Raw genomic sequence first — 17,142 nt, 5'->3', positions numbered from 1 at the left:
GTTCTACTGATCATTAGTAGAAATAGGAAAACCTAAAATAATACAAAATTAAATACCAGAAATTCAGCAGAAGGTGTTCATTTTTGGCTTAGATCTGGCACTAAAGGAACGGAAGAGAGTAGGCCTTACCACATTCTAAGACACTAGCTCTGTCTGTGGTTGCTGGGGCTTCCTATGTTTCGAGGAAGTATATTTCCCAAGTAAAGAAAAGGTAAAGGGTGCCGTTGAGACGGTGTCGACTCCTGGCGCCCACAGAGCCCTGTGGTTGTCTTTGGTAGGAGGGGTTTACCATTGCCTCCTCCTGTGCAGTATGAGATGATGCCTTTCAGCATTTTCCTATATCGCTGCTACCCAATATAGATGTTTTCCATAGTCTGGGAAACATATCACCAGGGATTAGAACCAGCAACCTCTGGCTTGCTTGTCAGCGTGGTGTAGTGGTTAGAGTGCTGGACTAGGACCGGGGAGACCCGAGTTCAAATCCCCATTCAGCCATGATACTTGCTGGGTGACTCTGGGCCAGTCACTTCTCTCTCAGCCTAACCTACTGTACTTCACAGGATTGTTGTGAGGAGAAACTTAAGTATGTAGTACATCACTCTGGGCTCCTTGGAGGAAGAGCGGGATATGAAATGTAAAAAGAAAAAAAGAAAAGTCATTTCCCACAGGGCCATTAGGTGGCTATATTTCCCAAGTACCTGTTGCTAAAGATATATGGCTGATAGCTATCCCCTTCAGGCATTACCAAAGCATTTCCCAGAGGCATCTGACTGGCTACTGTTGAGCGGTACAGGTTTATTTTGTCTGGTCCAGTATGGGCTTCTAGAAAAACAGGGTTTCCAATTGGGTCACAAGGATAAAATAGAGTATATTAGTGCTGTGACATCACTAGTCATTGTTGCTGAAACTGGCTATCTGCATTGAGAGTCAGGAAATGAAATGCAGGACATCAGGCATGCATTGTGCTCCAATAATTACCATACTGCATATGATCAAAGTAACTTTGGAACACTTGCTTTACATATTTTAGTCAACAAATTTTGATGTCTTAATCATCATAAGATGATTATTTATTATTTTTCTGTGTAAACCACCCTGGGCCATTTTTGGAAGGGCGGTATAGAAACGGAATAAATAAATAAATAATAATAATAATAATAATAATAATTATTATTATTATTATTATTATTATTATTATTATTATTATTATGAGAGAGAGAGAGAGAGAACGAACACGCACGAGCACAATTACTGATTCTAACCCAGCAATTCCCCAAATAGTGGACTGGGAATCTTGCCAATGGGTTACTAGACTGAGCAGTGGCTATTGAAAAAGTGACACATAAGTAAGCTAAAAACTAGCTATTGTCTATCATCTACAAGCTGCCAATCATTTTTGAGGTGCTCTGATGTAATGGACTGACTATAAATACTAAAGGAAAAGATTCAGTGATAGAGAGTTGACAGAAGGTAGAGATGCTGTGAAAGAGACCTATGTTAAGAAGCAAGATCTCACACAGCATGCAAAACCTTCAAAATATATACATAACATCTGAAACAACTACATGCATTGTTCACTGTGTGTATGTGTTGAATATATTCCCTGGAATGGCAGCTAATCACAGCTCCTATGATACAGAGAGAGGAGGTGCTGTACATCGAAAAGAAAGAGGGAGATGAGTGAGGTGAGGGCTGAGGATTGGAAAGGTGGCGGGGAGCAAAAAGGGCCGTTTCATCAATTATGAGTACGAACTGGGCACACCCCATCACATTTAATAGTCTATTCCACTACATACACACAAACATACAGAACACAGGTCTATTCCATTACATGCACACGTGGTAGGCAGCTATGATTAGCCTTATTTCCCATGTGTGTACAAGATGCACGCCCAACTAACAAAGCATGCAGCTGCAATATGTATAGCAACCAGGTAGAAAATACAAAAAGATCCAACTGTTAGCGAACTGGCTCCAGTCACCTGCCCCCCAAAGCTCCCCTTTCTTAGCCCAGCCTGGTGGAGCCGAAGGGAGGCACGGACAACCTCTACAACTCCAATGCAGCCTTTGAGTACACAATTATCAAACCCCTTCCCAAGATGTACAGCTTCTGTTTATTGGGGTAGTGTGGGGGTTGGGGGGGAACTCAAAGAGGAAGGCGCTGATCGAATTGTAAGGTAATGGGGCTCCTAGAAAATCTTGCCCCATTATATCAAATCTCTCCCCCCATTCCTCATTATTTAGGGGTGTTGGAATTGTAAATGGAAGGCGTGTATGTAGACAGGGAGAGGCTGGCTTTCCTAAGGGAAGAGACTACTGAACAAAGTTCCCTGAGGTTCCAGCTTCAGTGAATGAGCTCCGCACATGGGTGGACCAAGCTTGCCATTCCAAGCCCTCTCCTCTCCTCGGAGGTGGTAACAACAATGCTGAAGATTTTGCGTATATAAAGCAGCTCTCTCTTCTGGGGGTGGGGAGGATTCTGTGGATGGGGGTGGTGCTAACTATTGCTCTAAGGTTCTGGTTGCTTCTGGTGAAGGGGAGTGAAGTAAGTCCAAGTGCAAATTGTGTGTGTGTGTGTGTGTGTGTCCGTCCCTAAGTTCCTGATTTTGATGCAGGAATAGTTAAAAGCTGCCCTTGGCTGGTCTACTGTACATGTTGACTTGTCTCCACAGATGCTGTTAGAAAAGCGCCACAACTTCTAAAAAAAAAACCCCTACCCAAACTTACTACATACTAAGGGCTGGGAGTAATCTCCTGTCCCTGGAAACCCTTGGTCTTACTCCAAGTGTATGCATGTGGGAGGCAGCTGTTATTCCTCAAAGAGGAGGAAGACACACTCTGTATATGCTCAGACACATGATCTCTCTTTCTCAGTCTCTGTTTTTCATGCCTTCCAAATTTGAAGAGAGAGAAAAAACCCCTTCCAAATTAAGCCTTACTCAGTGCCCGTGCAAATGTATGGCCTGGGTCGTGGCCAATCAGTGTCTGCAGTGCTCTGAGGTAAGGTGAGAGGGGCACCAACCAGAACAGAGAGTGGAGCTCACTGAAGCTGCTCTTTCATGTTTTGCCTTGGTCTCCTTTATCCAGGAACCCAACTCAGTTTTTATGAACGGCCCCGCCCCTGAGATGGCCCTAATGTACACCCCCCCCTTATGTCCCTTATTTGGGCAACGGAATGCTAGCAACCCTAGACATAGCCCTGATGACAAATCTAACCTATTATACAGCAGCTTAAAAGTTGTCACATGCGGATATGTTTGTGTAGAAATAAAACAATTATTTCTCATCTCAAAAACTATCATTCCAGTACCACACATTTTTATTATTCTCGATTCTTTACCAAGTAAGTATAGCAAACAGCCTGCTTTTTCCACATCTTCCTTCCTTTCCCCCACATTAAGAACCCAAAGCTTGCCACAGGAACACAGCCAGGAGTAAAATAGGAGTCTGATGCCTCAGATAAAGAGACCTGATCTTGAATAGGATCAGACAGCCCTGTCTTGCAGGGCAAAGGCCAGTGAGAAACCCACCTAGAAGTGGGAGGCTCCTCCACTGCTGAACAACATGAATCTTAGGAGGAAGCAGTTCTGATGGACAAAGGATATGTTAATGCACTAGAGGACACAAGGTCAATTTATTCGGACAACTCAGAATTAGGGATGTGTATGAACTGATTTTTTTTTTTACTCGATCTGTGCCCGAATCGAATCACCTCTGATTTGTTGTATCCGAATCTGATCCCTCGAATCACCCCAGATTCGATTTGACTTTGATTCAGATTGATTCGGACCACTTATAAAGGTCCTAGGGGCACCCAATTTGGGTGGTGGGTAGGTACCGATGGGTGTCACCTACCACCCAAATTTGAAGGCAGTGGGGCACCTGGGTGATGTTTAATTAAAAAATTTTTAGTTCTTACTGATTTTGTACATTTCGGCCATAGGAAATAATGGGGATTCAAAGTCACCCTATCCTAACCCTAACCTGGATCCACAGATTTCTTTCTTTTGTTTTTTTTAAAGTAAGCTCTAGCTGAAATCTCTAGGCTGCCAAGTTAAGCTGGGTCATGGGATCCAGAATGCTAGTGAAGCCTCTAGCTTTAAGTGTGCCTTGAGTGGGATGCCTGCTGTACTGCCCTGACCACTCTCAGCAACTAGAGTGCTTGGGGAAATTTATGTCAGGCTTACACAATGTTAGCCTTCCGTTTTTATTATCTGGAAGTGGAAAATCAGAGAGATTCCAGAGCAGAACCCCCAGATAGACATTTTGAGGCCTGGTATGAGCATGCCTGCCATAAGCTAACCCCTTGTACCTGACTGCATAGGAATCTCAGTGCTCACCCTTACTTGCTGTGGGTTTGTGCAGAGCCAGTCTTAGGTGTTGTGCCTGGACCTCACTGCCTACCCTTGCCCTTTTCCAGGAAGACCTAAAGAAGGACTTCAGCTTTCCACCTGCATTTGGGTGGGAGGCACTCCTTTGGCATCACACACACAAGACAGGAGACCTAAGGAAAGGCAACAGAGCTTTCTCTTCTCTTCCAGTGATGCATTCTCCACATACACTCTCTCCTCCCTCTATCCCCCTTTCCCTTGCCCACATGACTCCCCCTCCTCTTTTGGTACTTCACATCAGCTGCTACTGTTTGTATTCTTGTACTACTGCACTGCTATCATAGTCCCGGGAGCTCTTTGTATACTTAGTGCAACCAAGGTTGCCAAATGCTCCCATTTGCCTTATGCTTCTATCATTTATGAAGTCTACAAATAAGTAAACTTATTTGTTTCAAAAGTCCCGTGTCTCTGGGTCTTTTGCTCCTTGCGGTAGACGAGAGCTGGGCTTGTGGTAGCAAGCATGACGTCCTCTTAGTTAAGCAGGGTCCGCCCTGGTTGCATATGAATGGGAGACTAGAAATGTGAGCACACTAAGATATTTCCCTCAGGGGATGGAGCTGCTCTGGGAAGAACAGAAGGTTCCAAGTTCCCTCCCTGGCATCTTCAAGAAAGGGCTGACAGAGATTCCTGCCTGCAAACTTGGAGAAGCTGCTGCCAGTCTGTGAAGACAATACTGAGCTAGATACCGCAATGGTCTGACTCAGTATATGGCAGCTTCCTATGTGCCTATGTACCCCAATGCTGATATTTGCCTGTGTCCAAACTGCAGATTGGTTTCAAGAGCTAATTTTCACAACTCAAGTAAAAGCACAGTTGCAAGTGTAGTCGTGTGGCTCTGAGCAAGTGTAATAACTCAGAAAGTGTAGTAACTCAGAAAGAACACAAGATAAACATAAGACACTTATTATGTTTAAACATATTATTTTTCCTTTTTTGTTTATAGCATATAAGCACTTAAGGTTTTTTCCCTCCCAATGTGGTTTCCTAATTTTGTGGTGTTGTATAATTTTCTTTTCTTCTGTGTTTTTAATGCCAATTTAAAAAAAACACCACACACAATAATCCCAAGAATGCATGCAGTTTTTCCCCCTTCAAAATTGACAGTACATATATTTAATCCATACTATATGATCAACCTTAAGAAATGAGAGATCCCTGAGGCAGGGTAGCTGAAGAACAGGGAACAAAGTTTGTAGTGAACAGAGAACACATACAGGGGAGAGATAAAGCTAGTCAATATTAGCTCCCTGCTATGATTTACATGCAGTGGTGGAATGGGTGCAGGAGGGAGAGGCTGGAGGAAGAGAGATTCAAAAAAATGTCACCGACAAAGATGCATATCTTAGGTAAATCTTACCTAAGGCTTAGGTACAGAGAAACTGTGTACTGTTGTCAGGCAACAGGTGGACAGACAGATGAAATCTGAAGACTGGTCAAGCAGGACAGGGAACTAAGGAGGCAGGAAGGCCACAGAAACAATGACAGGACTAGCAGCATATTGATTTGAGTTAGCCAGATAATCTTTGCAATTTGGCTACAGGTGTCTAGTTAGTCTGCAAAATGAATCCCTACAATATTTGCAGGTTTTGTTATGAGTACAGTGCCTTTAGAGATTAATAATAAATCTGAAGCACCTCATATCAGACTTCTGAGGTAAAAGGAAGGCGGAAGACAAAGGCTTGCACTTGTTAAAACGCCCACAAACCTTTTTGACTGTTCATGGAACAGGGTCATCTTAAGTAGTCAGAACAAAACTGGTAGTACTACTCTACAAGGTGGGGAAAGCGTAACTTCCAAAATACATTAACTGTTGTCAGTTGTTTCACAAGCACCACTTATGCTCCCTTTTCAACAGGGAAAATTAGCTGATCAACTAGTAGAAAACACGTGACAACTATTTCTGCCTGCCAAAGCAAATGCATTCAAAAGCTTAGCCTGAACACAATCAGCAGATAGATATAGTAGGAGCTGGCTGAAAACAAACGTTAACATTAAACAGTTTAAATGGATATAAAGTAGTCACAGAGGTATTCAGCAAACTAATACAACTTTTCAAACTGTGCATTCCGAAGACTTCCATCATACTTTACAAAATAGCACTAAGCAAATGAAGCCAACGTACTGAACGTAAGTTAGACAGTTAAAAATCAGACTTATCACACAAATCTAGAACTTCAACATATATTGGTATAGGGCAGTAGAGAAAGGAGTATGCCTTTCCCAAATCTATAGTGCTCTGCAATCTGGAGTTAGGAAGAGCATTCGTACTTACTGTTATTATATTTAATACTTTTGTGTTCAATTTCTAACACTGAAAGGCAATAATGCAAAAATCAGAGATACTACCAGAACCATTAAGGCCTTTGTCTGGATAGCCCTGAGTGGCAGAACAGATTGTAGCCACACAGGTGCAGTGTTCTCTGTATTTTTTTTCATCTGTGTGTGGAATGAGTTTTGTTCTGGATGGCAGTATCAAGGCAGTGTGTGTGCACACCAGCATTAAGTATGGGGCCTTCCTGATTCAACCTGAGCAGGATCTAAAACTAGCGAGCAGACATAAAAAAAACATGCGAGTGCATGCACATCTGCACACTTTAGAGGGAACACTGTACAGGTATATAGAATAATCTCCTTCTCTACATCCTCCCAACCACATGCATGCTTGGCACTCTCATTTCTGACAGCACAAGTCACATGTTGAAAAGGGGTGCATGGATTCTTTCCCCCCCTCCCCCAATGCTCCAAATTAGTGCTATCAGAAATTAAAACACCCATCACATAATTAGCAATGTGCATTTGCTTCTGGAGCACAGTCTTTTTCCATACAGCATTCCACTTGTTGAACTGAAGAAAGGTCAGCATTAGATATAATAAAAGAGAAACAGATATCAGAAATAAGAGACTGTTGGTTAAAATTAAGTCCCTCATTTCATCAAGGCCCGTCCTCCTTAAACGTGTGTCATTTCAGTGGTTTTCCTAGCACGAAAAGACAATAGATACTAGTTAGCTTTTCTAAAATTTACCAAAAAGAAACTTTCAAATAATACTACCCTTATGAAGCTATTATTTTACTATTCTCATGCAGCAATCTATTATATTAACTAGTGTTTTTAAGCCCGTTATAATAACGGGCTCTAGTAGGGGTGTGTGCTAGTTTGCTCCTCCTCCCTTCTCCTACCAGTTGCTACTTCCTTCCTCCCAGTTGCTAGGACGGAGTCCCGTCGCCCAAGACCCTCAACAGCAGCCGCAGGAGCAGCAGCCAGATAGGCGGCTGCAAGTTGGTTTTGGGCTGGAGGGACTTCTCTTTGGCCATCCCGCCCGCCCGGCGGCGGCCGCTTCTCCTCCGCCCGCCCGCCCGGCGGCGGCCGCTTCTCCTCCGCCCGCCCGCCCGCTTCTCCTCGGCTGGCTCGCTTCTCCTCGTCCAGCTTCTCCTCGGCCTTGCCAACATGGCCGCCCATGTCTGGGCGGCCGTATCTTTTTCGGCGGTTCTGAGTATGCGCTCCGCGCATGCTCAGAACCACTGAAAAAGACACGGGCAGCACGGCTGCACACTCAGGGTCTTTATTATAGAGGATTCTCCTGTGTGTGCCTTGGAATGTGCGTCCCAGAGCCCAGTTGATTGACTGGGCGGCAGATGCGCCTGATTGGCTGAGGTGCACCCAGGAGGATTGGTTGCCACGGTGGCAGTCCAGCCGTGAAGGCCAGAGGTGGCGGGCCCGTGGAAGCAAGGCCCAGCAGGGGGGAAAGAAAGTGGCACGGGGGAAGAAGTGGCAGGGGAGAGGTAACCGCCGGCCCCAAAGAGCGCACAGATGTTCCGTGCGGGGTCGACTAGTTATTTACACAATTCTTGATCCTAGCAAGGGTTCTCCACTCACTTTGGTAAAATCGACACAGAGATACACAGCCAAAGAACTACTGGAACAGAATAATTGCAAACAAATGCCAATCTGTGTCAGCTCAGCATGTGCCGGGAAACAATAGGTGACAGATAAACATATGAAGCTGCATTATATCAAGTCAGATCATTGGTCCATTTAAAACACATTATCTAGTGACTAGCTGAGGAACAACTATAGCCCAGTGGAAGTGTGCCTGAGGCAGATGGTCCCAAATTCAATCCCTGGCATCCCCAGGTAGGGCTGGGAAAGATCAATCTGAAAATCTGGAGATCCACTGTCAATGAGTGTAGACAGTATTGAGCTAGATGGACCAACAGTCTGACTCCGCATAAGGCAGTTTTCTATGTAATCTACATGACAAGTCATATGCTTAATTGGCTAGCAATGCTCCATGTGGTGGAAAAAGCAGGCACTCACCCCTCCCTACACACACACACACACACACACACACACACACACACACACAGAGTAATGTGTGAGGCAGGGTGTTTTCTGCAGAGGCCTATATTAATGAACTGAAGTCTACCCACTTCTTTCCTGAGCAATTTAACAACAAATATTTATATACCACTTTTTAACAAAAATGTCCAAAGTGGTTTACATAGAGAAGTAACAAACAAAAAAGATGGATCCCTGTCCCCAAAGGGCTCACAATCTAAAAAGAAAAATAAGATAGACATCAGCAACAGTCACTGGAGGGGTATTGTGCTGGGGGTGGATAGGGCTAGTTGCTCCCCCTCATGCTAGATAAGAGATAATCACGATGTTTAAAAAGGTGCCTCTTTGCTTAGTTAGTAGGGGTTCCTCCCCTTTGCAAGTTGATCCTTCTCATGAACAGCCCATGGCACACATGTACATGGTCGAGAGGGTCTCATAACCACTCTTTCACCATGTAAAGGTGATTGCTAACTCAGCAAGGGTACAAACTGGGCCCATGGTATTTTATTTTCCATTGTCTATAATAAACAGCAATCGTTTCCCATGGCTTTTCCTGCTCTGGGACCATAAACTAATGCAGACCAGATTTGACATAAACTAAAGAAAAAGAAGAAACAGCTTGAGAATCTTCTATTAAGGAAATGACAAAATAGCGTTGACCAAAAAAAACCAAAGCAAGCCAAACACAGTACTGGATCCTTGCCATATGATTATGAGAATTAGCTTAGTCTTTAGTGAACAGTAATGGACCCAAGAACAAAAGCCAGATGTAAAAGTCACATTAGAGACTTCTGACAACACAGAGACATAGCCTTCAACATTTCCATATGATGACACAGACACTTGTCTGTATTTGTAACACATATTCACAGACCACGATCACTATGTGAGCATACATACACACACACACACACACACACACACAGCTAAAAGTCCTTTTGCCTCTACTATATTAATTTACTTTGCAACAAGCTTCCAGACCTGACTTTTGGAATAGGGTCAGTTTACTGACCCTATGAGTTTGCTAGTTAAATAAAAGCAGAAAAATATTGCAGTCCTATGTTCCTGCCTGGGTAGCTGTTATGTAAGGGCCATAAGGCAACTGTAATCATGCACACTCACAACAGCAGAATGAGCAGCACAATAGTCATAGAAACAAAAGCCAATGGTGCATCATCAACAGGCACTCACACGGGAGTTCTAGGAAATTTACAGTTGCACACCAATTTAAATGGGTGGGATCCAGATCGGTCCTACTGGAAGAGAATTAGTGCAAACCCTTTTCAATTGGCCCTTCTCTTCACTAAAGTCTCTAGACTGTTTTATGTTGCTACTGCCTTTTAAAGTGGTCATTGGTTTTACAGATATTTTCTATCTTTATTAGTATGTATTGTTTTATGCTGATTGCAAGCCACACTGTGTTAATTATTAAAAATCCAGGGTAAAGAAATGCCACATACAGAGCACAACACAATACTTCCATGCAGACAGTATTCTTAACACTGCGCATCACATATTAGTAGTGATGTCTCAGAGAGAAGAACAAGCTTTTTGCAAGTGAGAAAGACAGGGGCCACATAAGATAAAGTAAGATAAAAAGGGTAAGATACTTAGGCCACTTTTGAGTTGCTTCACATGCTGTGCGTCAGCAAAACACACATTTGCTACAACATGCACATTGTTGTATTCCCACATTATTGGCTCCCTGTATTCTTGTTGGATATATGCACCCAGAAATGTGTTTAGTGCATGTAAAATGTTGTGTCAACATTTAAAAGTGTAAAAATGTGAAGCTATACTGGATAAAAATCCGATCTGCACATACATGCACACATACTCTATTGCCACAACGGAAAGCTGGAAGGCATGTCTAGGTGTCACTGAAATAAGACAGACAAAGCTCTCCCAGTGCTTAAACACCATCAGTTTCTATGGAATGTAAAGGAAAAGAGTGCCATTGAGTCAGTTTCAACTCCTGGCCCTGTGGTTGTCTTTGGTAGAATACAGGAGGGATTTACCATTGCATCCTCCCGTGCAGTATGAGATGATGCCTTTCAGTATCTTCCCCTGTTGCTGCTGCCTGATATAGGAGTTTTCCAGACTGGGAAACATATCAGCGGGGATTCGAACTAGCATCCGAATGTAGGCACAACTAATTTTCTTTGGACTTCCCCTTAGGTCTATATTTTCACACCCTTTGGGTTGTTGAGACATCTGCTTGAAAGTATTTATTCTCTTCCTTTTGTAGGTTCACACAAGTCTACCTACTGCTTCATGAAGAAAAGTCATCTCTGGTATTTGAGAGTCATTTATCATGCAAAAATCAAAGCAGATACCAAATAAGATGTTCTGAGTGCAATCTCAGCTTCACCCAGACTCTTACAAGCTCTATTGAAATAAGTGCACATTACATACCAAACATGGTTCGCATAATGCACCATATGATTCAAGGTGATGTGCAACGTAAGTTCCACAAGTTTTCAGCCCTGTAAAAACACTGGAAACCTCCAAGAGTTGTTGATATGACCCTTAAAATACCACACCACAATCAAGTTGGGAGCGTTTGTGAGATCACTGCATTGCTTTGACTCACTCTCTATAGGTCATTCTGTTTTGATTCAAGTTGACTTTTCCACAAGTGAAGTCTCTGTCTAGAATATAAATGGTACTCAGAATAGGGCAGCAAACTTGAAAATAAAGCTCGACAGAATTTTGTTCCAAGCAAATGTGCCTGGCTGGTACCACAGTCTAGGCTACCCATGTAATGGATGGCTATTATTCTTACCTATTACCAGCAATCCTTACAGACAGACAGACACTTTACATTGTCATTTGTTTGTTTTTACCAATGTTTGTACCATGAACCATGAACTCATTTATTTATGGTCAACGATCAAATAAACACTACAGCAAAGCAATACAGTACAATACTGTATCGAATTAATACTGAAATCGAATAATAATAATACAATAACATAAGTAAAAATTTAAAAACCAGTTTGCAGACACACCTTATTTTGCATGCCTCTAAACAAAAACAAGCAACCCTGTGAGTAACTTCTTCATGCCTATCTACTAAAAAACAAAAGATAAAATGTTCCTCAGACCAATCCAAACGTTTCTTTTGATAGGGAGCTATCTGACTGGATCAGGCAATATCATAGAAAGGGCAGTTAAACAAAGTATGTGTTAAGGTTTCCACCTAAGCAGCTCCACATGGGCACCAACGTTCCTCCAAGGGGATCCCTCGTAATCTGCCCTCCAACACAGCTGAAGGGAGGACATTAAAACAGGTCTGAGAGAAGACCCTTCTCAGCTTGGGTGTAGGCAAATGTGTAAAGTACGCAGCTGGCCTCGGGTAATTTGAAAAGCTGAAATAATTATATCTGGAAACAATCAGGCATATTTGTAAATCTGCAATGAAAATGCAATGTTTTGTTGTTGAGTTACACTATTATACACCAACCTCCAAGAACTGACCGACAGTTCTAACTGGAGGGAAGGCTTCTATTATGAGAGCTCATTGACTGTGCTTTGTGCAAGTTCTGAAAAGATTCTATATTTACTCAGCAGGCTCCTGAAATGGATAATTAGTTGTTATTGGCCGTTAGCTTGCTGATACTGAGCACTACATAAACTTCATGCCAAATCGTATCAGGAGATTCAGCTTTCATTGTGCAAATGAACTGAACACAAAATATTGACACAGCTAAAGGTTTTTCCCAGCAAACCTTCCAGTAGAGAAGTCCTCTGATCTATCTCATTAAAAGCACATTCAGATCAAGATTTACAGGAGAACTGCATTCACAGAAAAATTTACTGCCATTTCAGATGAAGATGTAGAAATCTCTGGGATACAACTTCAGTCATATAAATAGAAAGCTATAGTTTGGCACTTTGAAATACCAAACACAAAGTCTGAAGAAATATCTATGCCACCCCTGTAGAAACATAACTAACATTCATTTCTCATTTTCACAAGACTGAGATAGGGTACAGTATCATTTTCCAAGTTACTTGCTCTGGGGCCTTTGAAACATCAAGTTAACATTCTGGCAGGAATGCCAGTCTGCACCCATAGCTAGCAGTGATCATTCTAAAATATTTTAAATTGTGTACACTTTATTCCATTATTGAAACCTGTTATTCAGACTCTTGCATATGTCCTACAATTGCACAGTCCCAGCCTAAGTATGTTTATTCAGTAAATCCCAGTGAGTTAAATGGGACGTGCCTCCATGTAAGCATACAGAGAATTGTAGCCTTAGTCAGCGTGCGAGGGACAATTTTAACTTATGGAACTACAAGCTGAAAAGCCTTAAGGCTATTTTGATTCTTACTGTAGTAAGAAATTAAAATATTATGAATAGCAGCTTTTGTTTATTAAATATCATATCTTACATTTCCTTCAATATCTCAAGGACATTCAACGTTTTGGCAATATACACATTTATCTAGATATCACTGGCTAACCAGATTATAAAGCCAGGTTATAATTGCCTAAGAATTCATTAAGCAGCAGATAGCTTTACTATAAAACACCACTTTAAATATCCTCTTCCAACATTATAAAAATAACCTAACAGTGAAAGTACAGTTTGGACCAGAGAGACTCAGACTTCAGTCTCCACAGTTCTTATTTTACGTATTTCCTTATTGTACAGCACAGTCCTTCACTTTTGTCTACTCAGATGTAAATCGTTTAGAATTTAGAGGGACTTGCTTTTAGGAAAGTGAGCACAAGATAGCATCCTTACTGTGATTATAGATTTATTTGTACACTGCTGAAATAAGTTTTTAAACCAAAACAAATAGACATTGGATGATTAGCATATTTCAGCATGTATTTTTTAGTCCGATTCTTCTTTCAAAAATATTTTTCCCTATTCCATTGTTCAGTGTTCTATAGCAGGGATTCTCAACCAAGGATACATGAACTCCAATGGAGACATTAAAGCCTCTGGGGGAGTATACAGAACACAGGGTCAGATGACTGGGGGCACAGGTGGCATATGCTGTGTGGGAGGGGGGCTGTCATAGGAACATAGGAAACTGCCATATACTGAGTCAGACCATTGGTCTATCTAGCTCAGTATTGTCTTCACAGACTGGCAGCGGCTTCTCCAAGGTTGCAGGCAGGATTCTCTCTCAGCCCTCTCTTGGAGATGCCAGGGATGGAACTTGGAACCTTCTGCTCTTCCCAGAGTGGCTTCATCCCCTGAGGGCAAGATCTTGCAGTGCTCACACATCAAGTCTCCCATTCATATGCAACCAGGGCGGACCCTGCTTAGCTATGGGGACAAGTCATGCTTGTTACCACAAGACCAGCTCTCCTCTCCTGTCCCCTTCCCAAATGGGGTGCGCATGAATAACTTACTCCGTATGGGGCCAGTGACTGTAGTAGCCTCTCTCACAACTATAACACTTAAGTGTGTGCATGTTTAATACCCGAGCTGAAGCTTTGAGACAGAAGGGATACACTTGTGTGGTTTTTTTTTAAGGTTGAAAGCCTCTAAGCATAATAAAACTAATCTTCAAAAGCCCTTAATAAAATGAGGACATGACTTGCATCCCCACATTGTTTATTCAGAACCACATTTATTCAGAGTGTAATGCTTATTTGGGGTGTAATTTACACCCAAATGAGCATCAGCAGGACCACAGTCTAAACATGATTATGGTTTTGAGTTCCTTTGATAGTCACCCAAGTTATTTTATTTTATTCTATTTCTATACCACCATTCCAAAAATGACTCAGGGCAGTTTACACAGAGAAATAATAAATAAGATGGATCCCTGTCCCCAAAGGGCTCACAATCTAAAAAGAAACTTAAGACAGGCACCCGCAACAGTCGCTGGAGGTACTGTGCTGAGGGTGGATAGGGCCAGTTAGTCTCCCCCTGCTAAATAAAGAGAATCACCACGTTAAAAGGTGCCTCTTTGCCCAGTTAGCAGGGGTTGTGCGGGCATAAAAACATCCCGTTAATAAAGAGCATTATTAATGTTGATCTGTATGTGGTTCAGTGTCAGCCTGACTTCTTAAGGAAACCAACCCATGCTAGAATGATCCGTCCTCCTCCTCCTCCTCCTTTTCGACAAGCTCCACACCAAGCTCCGTAGAATGCTACCGAAGCTCTGGCATGTGTGCCAAAGGCAGAACCCAATAAAAACCCCCTCATCGGGTTGGCAGCAGCAACAAGGCGATGGGTAGCCTGCCTGCCTGCCTCCGCAGGTTATGCATGGAGACGATAAAATACTGCTGTGCTGACCCGATAGGAGCCTCCTCGGCTGACCACCGTGGAAAGCGATAGGGAAGCACTGACGAGAACCCGAGGGGCGGCGTGTCGGTGTTGCCAGTTCCCCTCTCTCCGCGGCTGCTCGTTTTAAAGAGAAGCTCTCCCGCTCCATTCCCGAGCTGGGATTGCTGGAGAGGGCGGGGTGTTTGGGTTTGGTGGGGGACGGCGCTGGTTTTCCCCAATCCCCTCCCGTACTGAGTGAACTCCGCAAAATGGGTTAAATGCAATGCAAGTCCAGCGATCATTCGGTGTGTGCTGCTGGAGAGCGGCTGCGCTCGGGCTACCCTGGCCCCCTCCTCTCCTCGTTGCGGCGCTTCCAGTGCGGTCTCTCCTCCCGCTTCCCCTTTGCCACTCACCACCACCGAGCCAGAGGAAGATGCGATGAACACTCGGATGACCATCCTGCCTGCTTGCCACTCTTCTGCATTCAGCAGCAGCAGCTCCAGACGCGAGAAGCGCCAACGGACCTTTCACGCCTGCGGCTTAGAGGTAAAGGTGAGGGCTTTGCAGAGCCTGCCAAACGCAGCTTAAGCTGTGTGAAAGCTGTACCTTCACACCACCACCACCTTCCCGCCTCGACAACTGAACTACTGCCAAGCAGCTCCGCCACACGCACAGATAAAGCAGGATCTGGCTCCTGCAAGCGGCAGGATTCAGAAGATAAAAGCAAGCGAGGGAAACGGGAGGAGGGAGGGATTAAGGCGTGCGCAAGGACGGCTGGGAACTGTAGTCCTTCAGGCTCTAGCCTTGGATGAAACTGCCAAGCATGCTTTTTGAAGTGCGAAGGAGCCCCGTTCAGACATTGTTCTATGTGCGTTCAGGTGTGCTGTACATATCTCTATGTTTTTGCTTATACATTATGTGTGTTATCCCAGGTACAGGACCACTCAAATGCAGGATACGGTAAGAATTGCATTATTGTACATGCATTGACCATAATTTGTGAATAACTGTTGGCTATACCTTGTATAACAGCTCCCTCACATGCAATAAAGACACATTCCCAGTGCTCAGAACATCAGAAGGAAGAAAGGATACCCACACATATCCTGATCTAGTGTGCTTGAGCTGGTCTGCCAAGTATCATTGGAACTGGTGTTAGGGCTTTCTTTATCTGTGTATACAAGGGTAATACTGAAACTGGTTCCAGGTCCATGGGCCCATTTTCCTAGAGGATCCCATGATGTTTCCCAAGGAAAAAGAGGTCCCCTTTTATATTTTCGGAATGGCTTGGCCTAGAGTATGAAATTTGGCATAGATGTAGGGCAGGTTATCAGGTTATATACTCTGTGTATTGATTTTGAAGAGGATTGGTTAATCCATTTATTTGAATGATTTTATTATTATTATTTTAAAACTTCAAAAAAAAGTCCTATAAATGGCTTGTTTTGTGGCAGGAAATTACAAAAACTTCTGGAACTGAAGCCCCACCCCCTCCTTTTATACCATCATTCCACCCCCATGTGGAAGAATCTGTCCATTGCATTAATAAACATATTGTTCTAGTAAGAACTAATCTGCCTACTTTGCTTCATTGAAATCAGTTAGGTGGCCCACAAGTTAGACCTCTTGCACCTCAAACAGGCATGTGTCCATCATCTTGGACTGAGATGGATAACATCATTACAAACTGCACCATTAAGGTCTCCCTGTGTGTCACTCACTACAACTTTACCAGATTTGGTTCAAATCGGTTAGACAGTCCACATTAGCCCACTTATGTCTCAAAAGTTAATGTGTCCACCATCTTGGAATGGGGTGGATGGCATCATCACAGACTACACCATTGGGGCATCCTTATGTGTCCCTACAGGTGTAGCAAATTTGGTTCAAATCAGTTAGGCAGTTCACAAATTAGCCCGCTTGCACCTCAAAGGCTTACATGTCTGCCATCTTGAACTGGGGTGGATGACATAATCACAAACTACACCATTGAGCTGTCCCTATGTGTCCCTACAACTGTACCCGATTTGGTTCAAATTTGTCCAGGCATTGCGAAGTTGATGGGGGAGGGGGACACACAAAATGCAGAGTGATCTCATAAGTCTACTGGAAAGTAGGCTAAAAAAGGTAAACATCACACACACACCTTTTCACCCCTTTTATATTTCCAGAGTG

The 17,142-nt window shown here is 43.2% G+C and overlaps 1 protein-coding gene and 1 long non-coding RNA gene across 2 annotated transcripts in view; one reads left to right on the top strand and one right to left on the bottom strand.

The window, feature by feature from the left end:
- Positions 1–15,718, bottom strand: part of SH3BGRL2 (SH3 domain binding glutamate rich protein like 2) — a 46,758-nt gene extending 31,040 nt beyond the window's left edge. The window contains exon 1 of the mRNA XM_053287015.1: positions 15,381–15,718. Coding sequence (XP_053142990.1) covers positions 15,381–15,425 — 45 coding nt within the window. The 5' untranslated portion in view covers positions 15,426–15,718. The remainder of the gene's footprint in view (positions 1–15,380) is intronic.
- On the top strand, positions 8,079–11,725 carry LOC128341020 (uncharacterized). Its single transcript, XR_008314149.1, has 2 exons — positions 8,079–8,172; positions 10,977–11,725. It is a non-coding gene; the product is annotated as an uncharacterized LOC128341020 (long non-coding RNA).
- Positions 15,719–17,142: the final 1,424 nt, after the last annotated feature.

Source organism: Hemicordylus capensis, chromosome 1 (assembly GCF_027244095.1).
Source record: "Hemicordylus capensis ecotype Gifberg chromosome 1, rHemCap1.1.pri, whole genome shotgun sequence".
NCBI classification, from domain to species: Eukaryota; Metazoa; Chordata; class Lepidosauria; order Squamata; family Cordylidae; genus Hemicordylus; species Hemicordylus capensis.
This window is presented reverse-complemented; position numbering and strand designations above follow the sequence as displayed.